This window comes from Penaeus vannamei, chromosome 4, assembly GCF_042767895.1.
Source record: "Penaeus vannamei isolate JL-2024 chromosome 4, ASM4276789v1, whole genome shotgun sequence".
Taxonomy (NCBI): domain Eukaryota; kingdom Metazoa; phylum Arthropoda; class Malacostraca; order Decapoda; family Penaeidae; genus Penaeus; species Penaeus vannamei.
The window spans coordinates 14,146,313-14,158,812 of NC_091552.1; the positions used below are offsets into that span (position 1 = coordinate 14,146,313).

The window sequence follows — 12,500 nt, forward strand, 5'->3', positions numbered from 1 at the left end:
CTCCTCTCCAGACATTTTTCCTGATGCTTCACCACCTTCCCCAGTCTCCCTTTCTCAACCCCAGGATTCTTTTACTTCTCCAACAGCCACCTCTATTTTCCTTGATCAATGTCCCTATTCCTTCCCCAGTCACAGATACACTGCAATTCACTCAGTTGCTCTACCCCCTTATATTCCCCCAACCCCTTCCCAAAATACCTCATCTTCTCAACCACCCAAACCAACCCCCACCAGAAAGAAAGAAAAGAAAAAAAAAAAAACCCTACTATCCCTCCCACTCCCTCATTGATACACGCGTGAATCTCTTATCACAATACCCTTCCTCAGATCCCACTGTCCCTATTGAACCCCCAGACACTACTCCTTCACCTACTCCTGATCCTTCATCTCAACCCTCAGATACCTAATCCCCTACTACTAAGACAACCATATCTACCATTGTCACCTTTTATCCCTATTCCTTCCCCAGTCACAGATACAATGTAATTAATTCAATTGTTCTACTTTGTTAACCTTTCCCACCTATTAATCACAACTTTACTTCATTTACTTCCCTCCTTTCCCTTTTCATTACCATACTCTCCTACAACACCCCCTAATCTTTGATATCTAATAGTCTCCCCTCTCCCCGGATTCTTCTCTTACTCTTCAACAGATATATATCTGTTCTTCCTTGAACATTTTTCCTATACCTTCCCCAGTGACAGATACATTGTAATTCACTAAATTGCCCTACCCTCCCCTTTATACTAAGCTCTGCTCTTATTCATTTATTCCTCTATTCCCCCTTTTCACTACCCTACTGTCCTAAACCGTTCTTAAAACTTTGACATCTAACACATTTTATCGTAATCTTTAACTTTCCTTTGCCCTTTCCAGCGTAATACTTTACTATAGTGCTACATGACCTTTGATGTCTAGCAAATTTATTTTTCAAACATTAATTGATTAATTATTTCTATCTTTCTCCCCCAACCCCCATACTTTGCAATGGTATAATGTCAGGATATGTTCAGTTCACACTGTTTTTTTAAATTTAATTTAACTTATTTGTGTTTGTTTTCTGGAGTAACAATTCAAGATACTCAACATTTCATTGTAAAATAGGCTTTTGAGTTTGTTTTTTTTAATGATTTTGTCCAACTGTAGGCTATTGTGCGTTCTCATTACTTTTAAGGTATATTAGGGCTAAGCTATGGTGTAATATTTTTCTGCATGTGTTAATGAGAGCCCCACACATACTGCCTTGGTGCATCAGCTTAAACTTGGTTTCTAATCATCAAATATCTTATTCTCTTTTTTTTTTCCTTCTTTTTTTCTATCATAAACCAGGGAAAACAGCAGCTCAGTGTAGCCATGCCACACTAGCATCCTACAAAAAAATGCAGAAGCTAAACCCTCACATCTTGCAAGCGTGGGAGGACCTTGGTCAGCCTAAAGTTGTTGTAAAAGCAACTGACCTTAACCACATAAACAATTTGTCACAGGTCAGTAAATTTTCTCCACATTTGTGTTTCATTAATTCTTGGTACCATTCCTCATCATACTTCAGGTAGAAGGTAGAGCTGGTTTGATGAGAATAATTTGAAATATATAAATTATTTATTTCTCAAATATCTGCAATTAGTGGTAATAGTAGAGATTTTGTATATACATCTGAAGTTGGTGGTAGTGGTAGATATCTGTATAAAGAAATGTATTCATTGCTTTTTACTACATTAGTTTTGTTTTGACAGTTGGCCAAGGCAGCAGGAATAGAAACTACACTTATTTATGATGCTGGAAAAACTCAGGTGGAAAGGGGTTCAGCAACAGTCTTAGCTGTAGGACCTGCATCTGTAGCAGCTGTTGATAAGATAACAGGAAATCTTCCTCTACTCTAAGGTTTCCATATATTACCCAGTATATGATTTTCTTCTTTGTATATATGAATTTTTAAATAAACAAAAAATATTTGTTAAATTTTTATTCAAAATGTTTGAAACCTACATCCATGTAAAGAAATAAACATGCTTCACTTTAAATGACATGAATAATACATTGCATTCAGCTAATAAAGTAATTACGGCTTTGGAAAATAATGCGATTCCACACACAATCCAAATGCAATTTAAGGTTTCTGTGAAAATTAACAAGGCTCTATACATCTAGTCCATGCGCAACTTTATTTTTTCTTCTGCAGTTCCATCCTTAGTTATGGTGTAAATGATGATGCCATCTCCTGTATTAATGTCACGCTCAGCAGCAGACACAAAGGAATCGTGAATCAGCTGGCGAGCAAGTTCCTGAAAAGAGAGTGTATTTTACAGATTAATAACTAGATTACAGAGCAGGAATAGGAAATTATACATTTTTCTTGATCATTTATGAAATGTTGCAATATCTGATGATATCAAAGAATTATAGTTCCAATAATTTCACTTAACATACTAAACTTCTAACATAAAAAATTAATTCATTATGACATTGCTAAAATTAATTTGATGTCAGTATACAAGTTTTTTTTTGCTTAAGCAATTTTCCATCATTTAAAATATTTTACTGTTTGTGCTGACAAATCCCACATAGGGAAAATATCTCATCAACATCTACATACTAACCCAGATCTTTTTTCGCTCTGCCTTACCTTGGTCATTTTAGGAGGATCCACACCCTCCATGTTAAAGGCACCAACTTGATTGTCCAGGAAAGGCTGAATGAGGGACACAGATGCTCCTGCAGCACTGAAAGTCAGCTTTTCCATATGGCCGACTGGATCATAGTGATAAACAACTCCCTTACCTGGTAATAGAGAGAGAGAGGAGGGGGGGGGGATTAGTTATAAATCCTCAGCACAAAATCCTTTGATGCCAGTAAGGCATCCTACATGCCCATGTCCACTGTGATTTCAGTTTCTTAATTTTGTTTACACATAAAAGAAAAGTAAATTTTCAATATCTTCAAATTACATATCAAATTCCAAATCAACAGTTAACCAGCCATAGACTGACAAAATATCTTGATTGCCGTGGGTTGGTCTCCATTCACTCAGCTGCTATGCTTACATGGGGAAAATAATCACTGCCTCCATTCAAAATACACCTCCACATATCACGATTCTTTTTCTGACTCTTGCAGCTAATGAAATGTGTACTAACATAAAATACCTGCTGCCTTATCTCTAATATTATGCAACACAAATATCAAATGCCTGTTTTTTTTTTTGTTTTCTTTTTATACCAAGTTATGGTTATGATTGTTAATCCTTGCTAAAAGTAACCAATAAATTACTTAATAAAAAAAAATTGATAAGGCTCAGGTGAAGCTTGACTTCACAAATATACCTGAACTGAATAAGTTTTCAGATTCAAACTCTAAGGTCAATGGATGGTTGGTCAGTATTCCAAGGCACACTATCTCATTAATTATGAACAACAAAATACACTATTGCAATTAATTCAATAACTAAAAACACAGTATGCACCCCCCCCCCCCAAAAAAAAAAAAAAAAAAAAAAAAAAAAAAAAAAAAAAAAAAAAAAAAGTACAAATAGTGGATTTTTCTTTCATTAACCCATTGCTGCTGGAAATGTGACGTCACCAAGGAAATTATTAGCCTATAAGACCTCATTAGATTTCCCCTTTCTTGAGTTTTTGGGAAAAATGTTTCCAATACTATCAATATTTGTCATTATTATTGACAGCATGGTTTTTATTTAATTAATACTACTACGAGCAATGAAAAATTAAGTCCTTCCAAAAATCAACGAAAAGGGCAAAAAGGCGAGATAGGTAGGAATAGTAGTCTGATTAACTCTTGTGATTCAGCATGTGTGGAGACATATTCGAGTAAAAAGAATCGATAAAAAAAGAAAACGGTGACAATGGTATGCACTCTTGCTATCTTGACATTGTTAAGTTAATAATGATAACTGGATTGCAGAAAAGCATCTGAATAATAATAACGATTAATAATAATTAATAATAATAATAAAAAAATATATATAATAATAAATAAATAAATAATTCAGCATCGACTGGTGTAACAGCAGATTATCTTACCACTTTCATCTAATCCTACAAGCATGTTGGATACATAATATGGGAAGAACCTCCTCCAATATAACATCGTTGACAGCAACTGTGCAACAGCCGTGGTAGACATTGTATCATGGTGTTCATGAGAGTACATCTATGGAAGCAAGAAATTTACAAACATTAAATATCAACATATAACTTCATAAAAGGGTTTGTATACATATACATTTTTTCCAGAAGAAAAAAAAGTTTTCTATCTACTTACCATAAGTCTTGCTTGTAATACTTTGTTGAGAGTGAGGACATCTGCCCAACAGCCAGTAGAAGCCAACATTGTCTTGGGAGTCAAGTTAAACACTTTGCCTTGTTCACGCGAGAGAATGTTAAATCCTCGGGACAGTCGTGTATCACTGGCAACCATGACGAAATCCTCTCCTGCAATAGCTACGGTGGTTCTGCAAAATCAGGTCTGTTTGAGACATATCTCCTAAGACAATAGAAGAGGAAAGATAAGGAATGTTTTGTGTTTATGTACTTTCAGGAAACGCATACATGTACACTCAGCCACAAGGTAACAGCCTGTGTGGAATGAAGTAAATTGTATTAGTGGTTATCCACTTGACAGTTCAGGTTTCATGGACTTTGTATGTTCATAATAAATAGTGAACCCATTTTGCTTTCTTATGTAGGAAAATACACTACTAAATGCAGAAATAAAAAGACTTATCCCCTCAAGAAAATATTGACAGGCGATGATGAATCGGTTAAGCAATTACTACAATACTGGTGTGGGGGAAATGTAGTCTCACAATCTTGCTGCATTTCATCACCACTCTGCCGATATTTCACTCCCCACCACATGACTTGTGCACACCTGCAGATGGCTCTGACTCATGGTGAGAACCTGACCAGAGCTATCTAGGAGCCAGGGATTTTCTCCACCTTTCCCAGCAATGCTTGCAAGGAGGTGGAGATCTTTCCGATCCCACATTGCTTGTGAAGCTCCAGAAGAGCGACACACAGAAAACCAATGATTCTTTGCGCTTCAAATTGTGTTCCAAGATTGCAAAACTAAAGTTTCATGGTCTTGACCAGATCAAGTTTCTTGCCCATGTTACCTCCTTGGATCACGATTTCGGTAGCGAGGGCGGCTCATTGTTGAAGACTCTGACCATGGACACCTCTGTTGAAGGCCTTTGGGTACTTCAAAAGCAGCAAAGGGAAAGTTTCCGTGTAGCTTCCTGGTATGCTAGCACCAACCACTGGAGGAGGCAGAGTATGCTAGCCCCGATCATGCAGCAGGAGAGCATGAGTGGGTGAAGCGTGTTTGTGTTTGAAGCTTGAATGTGTGAATAATTGTATGTATGAATGTTTTTAAATGGACGTTTATCTATTTACATATATATATATATATATATATATATATATATATATATATATATATATATATATATATATATATATATATAAAAAGATAACATTGTTACGTTGGTATCCTCCAGGTGCCCCATACCTCTGGGTTGCTGTGGGATGATGGGAGGGAGGGAAGGAAGGAAGGAAGGAAGGAAGGAAGGAAGGAAGGAAGGAAGGAAGGAAGGAAGGGAGGGAGGGAGGGAGGGAGGGAGGGAGGGAGGGAGGGAGGGAGGGAGAGAGAGAGAGAGAGAGAGAGAGAGAGAGAGAGAGAGAGAGAGAGAGAGAGAGAGAGAGAGAGAGAGAGAGAGAGAGAGAGAGAGAGAGAGAGAATGGTGTTGGATATATTATCACAAAAGTTATCACATTTAGGCAGTTACATCTAAATGTAAAATTTTGTTTTGACTTATCCCACACCCAGGTCACTAAGGAGAGACCAGAAAATGTTTGTGCGCAATTTTGATTTTTTTTAATGTAAAACCACCTAGTCATCAAAAATATGCTAGGCAGTCCTAAGTCTGCATAATGGGTGAGGGCATACTTAATAAAATAAAACAAAACATATATAAAAGGTCATCAAATACTCAGTACTAATCTGTGTATACATGCATCAGTATACGATATATATGTATGTATAAGACTTTTTGTGTATGTATATTGTTTTATATTATTTTCAGTGCTTTTCCAAATACATAATCAACGTGAAAGTCTTTTGGATGGTAACAGAGACTGAATGACAAAACAAAATCTTTCTTTGGGAAGCAGAAATATGGTCGTGGATGGGAGCTGAGTAATATCTGGGAGTTTGGATTCATAGAGAGGGAGTCAAAAAAGTGTTTCCTCATTCCCCTAGTGCCTCCCCTGTCCCCTATCAGAAATAAAGAAATTCTGTTCCCACTCATTAACCTGTTAAGCATCTACAGCGGCTTATGCAGCTTTCCGTTTTTTTTCTACCATTGCACTCGACAACATATGCTGCTCTCAACTTTAAAAGCTACTTTCAAGTGCTCTGCGACCTCATATAACGTTTATACCAATAGATAACTATATGAACATCATCTGGCAACATTCTGAGTCCATCTTGAAATTTGTGGCAACTTTCGCTCGCTTGTGAGAACGTACCAAGGAAACAATTTCAGTACACTGTGAGCGTTCATCATATAAGGAAGTTTGTTATTATTCTCTTCCCATGCCACCCTTCACAATGAGCGTACCAAACAAAAGGCGCCTTATAGACAAAGAAATACAAGTTATGATGGCTGAGAGTACTGACAGTGAAGCTGAACTTCCTGATGATGGCAGTGATAGCTCTGAATCTTCAAGTAAGAGCAAGGAAGAAGAATTTTCAGGGAGTGATGATGAAACTGTTTTACCAGCTGATTGGACGAAGAAAGGGAAAAGAACTCCCTTCACTTTTTGTGGTGATAGTGGTGTAAATCGTGACAGAAACTAACAGATTTGCAAACCAATTTTTAGATGAAAATGCAGATACATTATCCCAAAATCAAGAGTAAATGGTAATTGTTGAAGGCCGCGACGCACCCTCACATCTACATCTACATGAATATGTCGTTGCATTTGGGGCATTTAAGGGCTACCGATATGAGAGCATGCGACCGGCATATTCCTCCACGAACTGTCAGTACCTACCGTAAAAAAATGTTTGAATAACACTTTATCCACTATGATAAAAGATACACTATTTTTTCAATTGTCTTTAACCCATTGGCGCCGGGTGTCACGTACGTACATGCCATGGCTGTTGTGGACCAAACGCCGGGGGCATCATGCCATGTCCATTCCCGTGCTACTGGCTTGTCGGACGGAGGTTGTTTTTCTCCAGTAATTTTTATAAATTTTAGCAAAATAAAAGCTTTTCGGTGCTATATGTCGCTTGCAAACTACTGATCGAGCTGGGCGCAAACAGGGGAAACTGCTGGTGCGCGCCAACAAGCCGGTGCATACGTAAACTTGACAAAATTTTTACCCGTCTCTGATAGGTTAAAACACCTATAAATATAAAACAAACATTTAAACAAATATCTTTAACTTACCACATGTCACACCGCACACAAAAATTGCTAGGTCCTTACACATCAAGAGCTTACCGGAAAGTCTTCAAGTAATGAACTTTTTTTTTTCCGACATGGGAGGCAATTAAAGTAAAGAGGCAGTAACGTTGTTACATTGTTAACAGTGAATCTACGCTATGATAACGAAATTATAGATCATAAAATATATACATTAGAAAGAACAATACTTGATGAGCATAAAAGGAAGAGAGGAAATGTTAGTAGAAATAGTATTAAATAATGGATCAAAATATTAGTAATCGGTAATGCTTCCACGTTGGTTGAAAGCAATGCAAAGAAAACTTGACGTTTAGAGAAAACACGGGTATAGAAAATGGAAATACATAAAACTAGACACGTATAGAAAACAAGTTTATAGAAAATGCAGACATAAACAAACGACTGCCGCAGAAGGTCGATTTGGACTTGGTCTCTGCAAGGCGCACAGCGCTGCCGTTTTTTTCCATTTAACGGTAAATATAAGGCCTGTGCATCTTAAGATTACTCCTGTCCTACTCAATTTCTTCCGCTCTATAAGATAGCGGTGTCCATTTTCCTCTATCTAATCGCGTCGCGGTCTTCAACCTCTACCGAGTAAATAAATGGTATGATACAGATGTAAGTGAAATGAAGGTGTTCATAAGCCTACTTATTTTACATGACATTGATTCAAAGTCAACAAATTCAATGTATTTTACATCATGTGAAAGTGTTGCTTTTTTTTTTTAGGAAAATAATGAGTGGTTGTAGATTTGATCTGTTGCATAAATTCTTGCATTTAGTAAACAATGCTACCATAACAGATGGACCAGGAAGAAAGTTAGCTAAAATAAAACCATTCACTGATAATATTTCAGTTTCTTGAAAATTATATTCCAGGTAAGAATATTTCTATTGATGAGTCTCTGATGGGATGCAAGGGGAACTTAGCATGGGTTCAGTATATACCCGCTAAGCGTAAAAGGTTTGGTATCAAGTTGTTTTTTTTAACTTTGTGAAAATGACACTGGATATATATATGGAACTTTTGTATTTAAACAGGTAGACACATTATTTATGGAAAAATATAAGGATCTTCCTGTGTCATCTAGAATTGTTATGTCTATTATGGATCTTCTTATATGAAAGGGATATTGTCTTTATCTAGATATACAATTTAGTGAAAATCAGTACCATGATTACAGCAGAGATTGAGAACTCCACACTGTACGCATGATATCAAGAGTGGCGAGAGAATGTGGTGGAAAAAAACATTCTAGCCATTTCTGATGGATATGAACACCAGAATCAACCAAACCAAAACAGCAAATCAAATGAATCTAGTTTCATCCCGAGAAGCATTGATGACATCTTTTTCCAAGTTTAGTAAATCCAATATTCAACATCGATATCAATGAGGAAATCAGTCTCCTTGTTCATCCATATACTGATGAAATTTTTGGTATTTAATATGAAGCGAGTTATAGGCCTATACTGCTAACAGACCGTTATTAAGCATTTTTCAGCTCAGAAACAAAAACTTTATTCATTTCCTGAATCAGCCTTGTGCAATGAAAAACAATAATGGATTCACACATACTACAGCGTTAATCATCGGATTCAAAGAAAATATTAGCGAGGTGGGAGGGCTGTGTGAAACTGAAAAATTACCGTTCGCACATCACAGTAATCGGATTTGCGGTCAGTCCAATGCTTAGTCTCGTCATGAAAAGAACATGATTGACTTAGCCAATATTGGGCCCTCACCTCTTCATTTACCTACTGCACCTTTGGGAAACAATTGCACAAATATTGACATAGATGAAGAGTGTCTTGGTTTGTATGGCTCTATCGAAATATACAAGTTTTATCTCCCAACTCAGGTCCCACCTCATTCTGCATATTATTCAAACAATATCAAAGAAAATATATATTCAGATATCTTAAAAACTAACAGTAGAGAACAAATCCATTACAAAATCTCACCCTCCATTGTCCATGTACGGAGAGAAGTAATGTTTCCTGGGATCCCTCATGTAGTCCTGCGCACTCTGCACCTCTGAACACATCTTGGAAATGGGGAGGAGGGGCGTCTGAACGTGGAAAATAGCTCGGAGGTCCTGGACGCTCGTGTTCTTTTTAAGAAATGTTGTGTTAGAAGAAGTGCTCCGTCTCTCTCGCAGTCGCCGCCGCCGCTAGCACTGAACGTCGACTTAGTTGTGTCACTCGGTTAATTCTTTGACCATTCTTGTGTGGATTTTCCCATTCTGTTTGTTTACATACAAATTACTCTAGAATATTGTTATTCATGTGATTCATGAATGTTCTGTTGTTTTTACTATATGTTTAGTTGAAATTGACATTCGGTGTGCGAGAACCTGAAAGTCGACGGATTGCGAAGGAAGAAATGTCAACAAACACTTCATGTTCTATTTTCTGTTTATTCATTTGTTGTGATATTCGGAATTTTAATGTAAAAGGATAAAAAATGAGTGAATTTAAAGATGAAATCGTTGTTACTTGAAACGAAAACACTTTTTTCCTCATGTCATTTACATTTTTACGTATCTTTCTCAGTTGGGTTACTTTTGTTTAGAACGACTACAGTTTTTTATTGTTCTTTTATCTCCCATTCAGCATTACATCGTATTAGATAGATTATTCACAATTCGTCTGCAGTGTATTTATATCCGAATAAAAACAAAAGGGATAAATTTCACCGGGACCAAGCCCCTTTCTATGACGCAACAATATTTCTTTGGGAAATAAAATTCCCAATGTCAATGTATCTTTGTATGTAAACTACTGCCATAACCCTTTCTCTATCTACCTATCCATACTTATATCTGAAATTTATCCGCATACACAATATAGCAAATGCAGTGCACGCGCGCACAGATAGCTTGCACGTAACAGGCAAGCACACACACACACACACACACTCTTTCTCTCTGTGTTCGTGAGTGTGTGTGTGTGTGTGTGTGTGTGTGTGTGTGTGTGTGTGTGTGTGTGTGTGTGTGTGTGTGTGTGTGTGTGTGTGTGTGTGTGTGTGTCCGACTGTCTCTCTCTCTGCCAGGCCTTTCTCCCTCCAGATTCAAACCAATCGACAGTGCTAAATATATTTGGAAATGCTGGAAGGGAAATGCTCCTCCCACCCGGCAAGAGAGGCGGGCTGTGGGCCCCGTTGGGACGCAGGATGGGAACGGGAACTACTCCTCCCGCCTGCGTTCTAGCAGTCGCCAGCCTAGAGTGAAGCTTGCGGTGTAAAGCCTGAGGGAGCCCCGCAGGTGGATGATGGGTCCCGTAGCCTGTCGCCCCCTTTTATATGAAACAGCATAGGTGGCGTCCACCTAGAGTGACTGCCTGAGGCTAAAACTCAAGCAGGAAGTAAGGGTGGGGGCTTGGAACGTTCGTTCTTTGCGTTAGGATGATTGGTTGCCTCTCCTGTCGAGGGAACTGGGGAGGCTGAGAGTGGAGGTGGCTGCTCTCTCAGAGGTGAGAAGACCTGGCAGCGGCATGATTAGTGTAGGTGGCTAAACCTACTACTGGTCGGACCGCAGCGACGGTCACCATCTTTAGGGAGTAGCCATGGCCACCTCCAGCAGACTCCAGTCCTCGATAGTAGAGGTTACTCCAGTCGATGAGCGTATAATGGTAATGAGACTGATGCTAGCAATCGGCTTCATGTCTCTTATTGGTGTGTACGCTCTACCGACGTTTGTAAACTTGACGTGAAAGAGATATTCGTATTGTTTTGGTTGACTTCAATGCGGTATCTGGCTGTGATCGAGCTGGCTGTGAGATGTCTGTCGGTCCCCATGGTTCAGGAGTTGATTCCGGCAGCGAGAAAACCCTACTTTTCTGGGACTTTGCTAAGCCCCAGATATTGAGGACTTCTGGTTCCTGGTACCAGCACCCAGACCCACATCACGAGACATGGTAAATTGATGCGGGTAATGCAGCCAAGGAGATCGACCACATACTCGTTAGCACTCGTTGGAGGATCCTCCAGAACTGCAGGGTGTATAGGAGTGCCGATTACTGGTACTGACCATAGACTGGTTGTGGCTACCCTCCGGGTCCACTTCAAAACTCCCTAGCGGTCCAATGATCACCCCAGGGTGTTTCACTTGGACAGGCTGAGGGAGAAGGAGTGTGCCCGGGGTTTGCTAAGGCAGTCTTTGGTTGTTTCACAGCAATCTGACAGACCCTGTACTTCTGTGGGACACCTTCAAGCGCGAAACGCCTGATGCTGCTCAAGTAACGATTAGTGAATGCCCGAGAGCAAGACAGAATTTCATCTCGCTTGTGACACTGGAAGCCACAGATGCTTGTCGTGCGGCTCGTCTGACAGGGATCGGGATTTGCACCGTTCTCAAGTGCGCAGAACTTGATCACTGTTAGGAAGGGACAAGGAACAGTTTATTAGGAGTCTTGCAGAGAAGGTAGAAGACTATTTCTTAGTAACTGACCTTCGTCCTGCATACTGGCGCGGGGGTTACATGCTGTCCTGGCTGCCATCTGGCGGTCCAGTACCATTCCCCCTGACCTGTTGAGGGGTGTGGTCATCGCTCTCTGGAAGGGGAAGCGGGGCCGATGGGACTGCAGCAACCAACGAGGCATCACACTGCTCAGTATACCAGTAAGGTTATCGTCCTCATCCTTCTGAGACATATCAGAGACCACCTACTGAGGCATCAGAGGCCGGAGCATTCTGGATTCACTCCTGGTAAGTCCACAATAGACTGTATCCTTGCGCTTCGAGTCGTTGTAGAGTTCGGGTGTGGGATACTTGCAGCCTACATCGATCTCAAGAAGGCGTTCGATACGGTGCATCGGGAATCACTCTGGGAGATCCTGAGACAGAGAAATTCCAACAAGGATAATTGGACTAATAGTAAGTCTGTATACTGGCACTGAAAGTGCTGTAAAGTGTGGTGGGGGCCTGTCGAGCTTCTTTCCTGTCAGTTCAGGAGTGAGGCAAGGCCGTGTCCTTGCACCAACACTTTTCAACACTTGCATG

The 12,500-nt window shown here is 39.5% G+C and overlaps 2 protein-coding genes across 2 annotated transcripts in view; one reads left to right on the forward strand and one right to left on the reverse strand.

The window, feature by feature from the left end:
- LOC113821218 (peptidyl-tRNA hydrolase 2, mitochondrial) overlaps positions 1 to 1,955 on the forward strand; it is a 3,086-nt gene extending 1,131 nt beyond the window's left edge. The window contains exons 2-3 of the mRNA XM_027373697.2: positions 1,333 to 1,487; positions 1,737 to 1,955. Coding sequence (XP_027229498.1) covers positions 1,333 to 1,487; positions 1,737 to 1,883 — 302 coding nt within the window. The 3' untranslated portion in view covers positions 1,884 to 1,955. The remainder of the gene's footprint in view (positions 1 to 1,332; positions 1,488 to 1,736) is intronic.
- On the reverse strand, positions 1,952 to 9,702 carry Prosbeta6 (proteasome beta6 subunit). The gene is made up of 5 exons (XM_027373696.2): positions 9,464 to 9,702; positions 4,282 to 4,471; positions 4,041 to 4,170; positions 2,627 to 2,781; positions 1,952 to 2,285 (listed from the first exon to the last, which is right to left on the reverse strand). The coding sequence occupies exons 1-5, from the start codon at positions 9,544 to 9,546 to the stop codon at positions 2,148 to 2,150; spliced, it is 696 nt and encodes a 231-aa protein (XP_027229497.1). The 5' UTR covers positions 9,547 to 9,702; the 3' UTR covers positions 1,952 to 2,147.
- Positions 9,703 to 12,500: the final 2,798 nt, after the last annotated feature.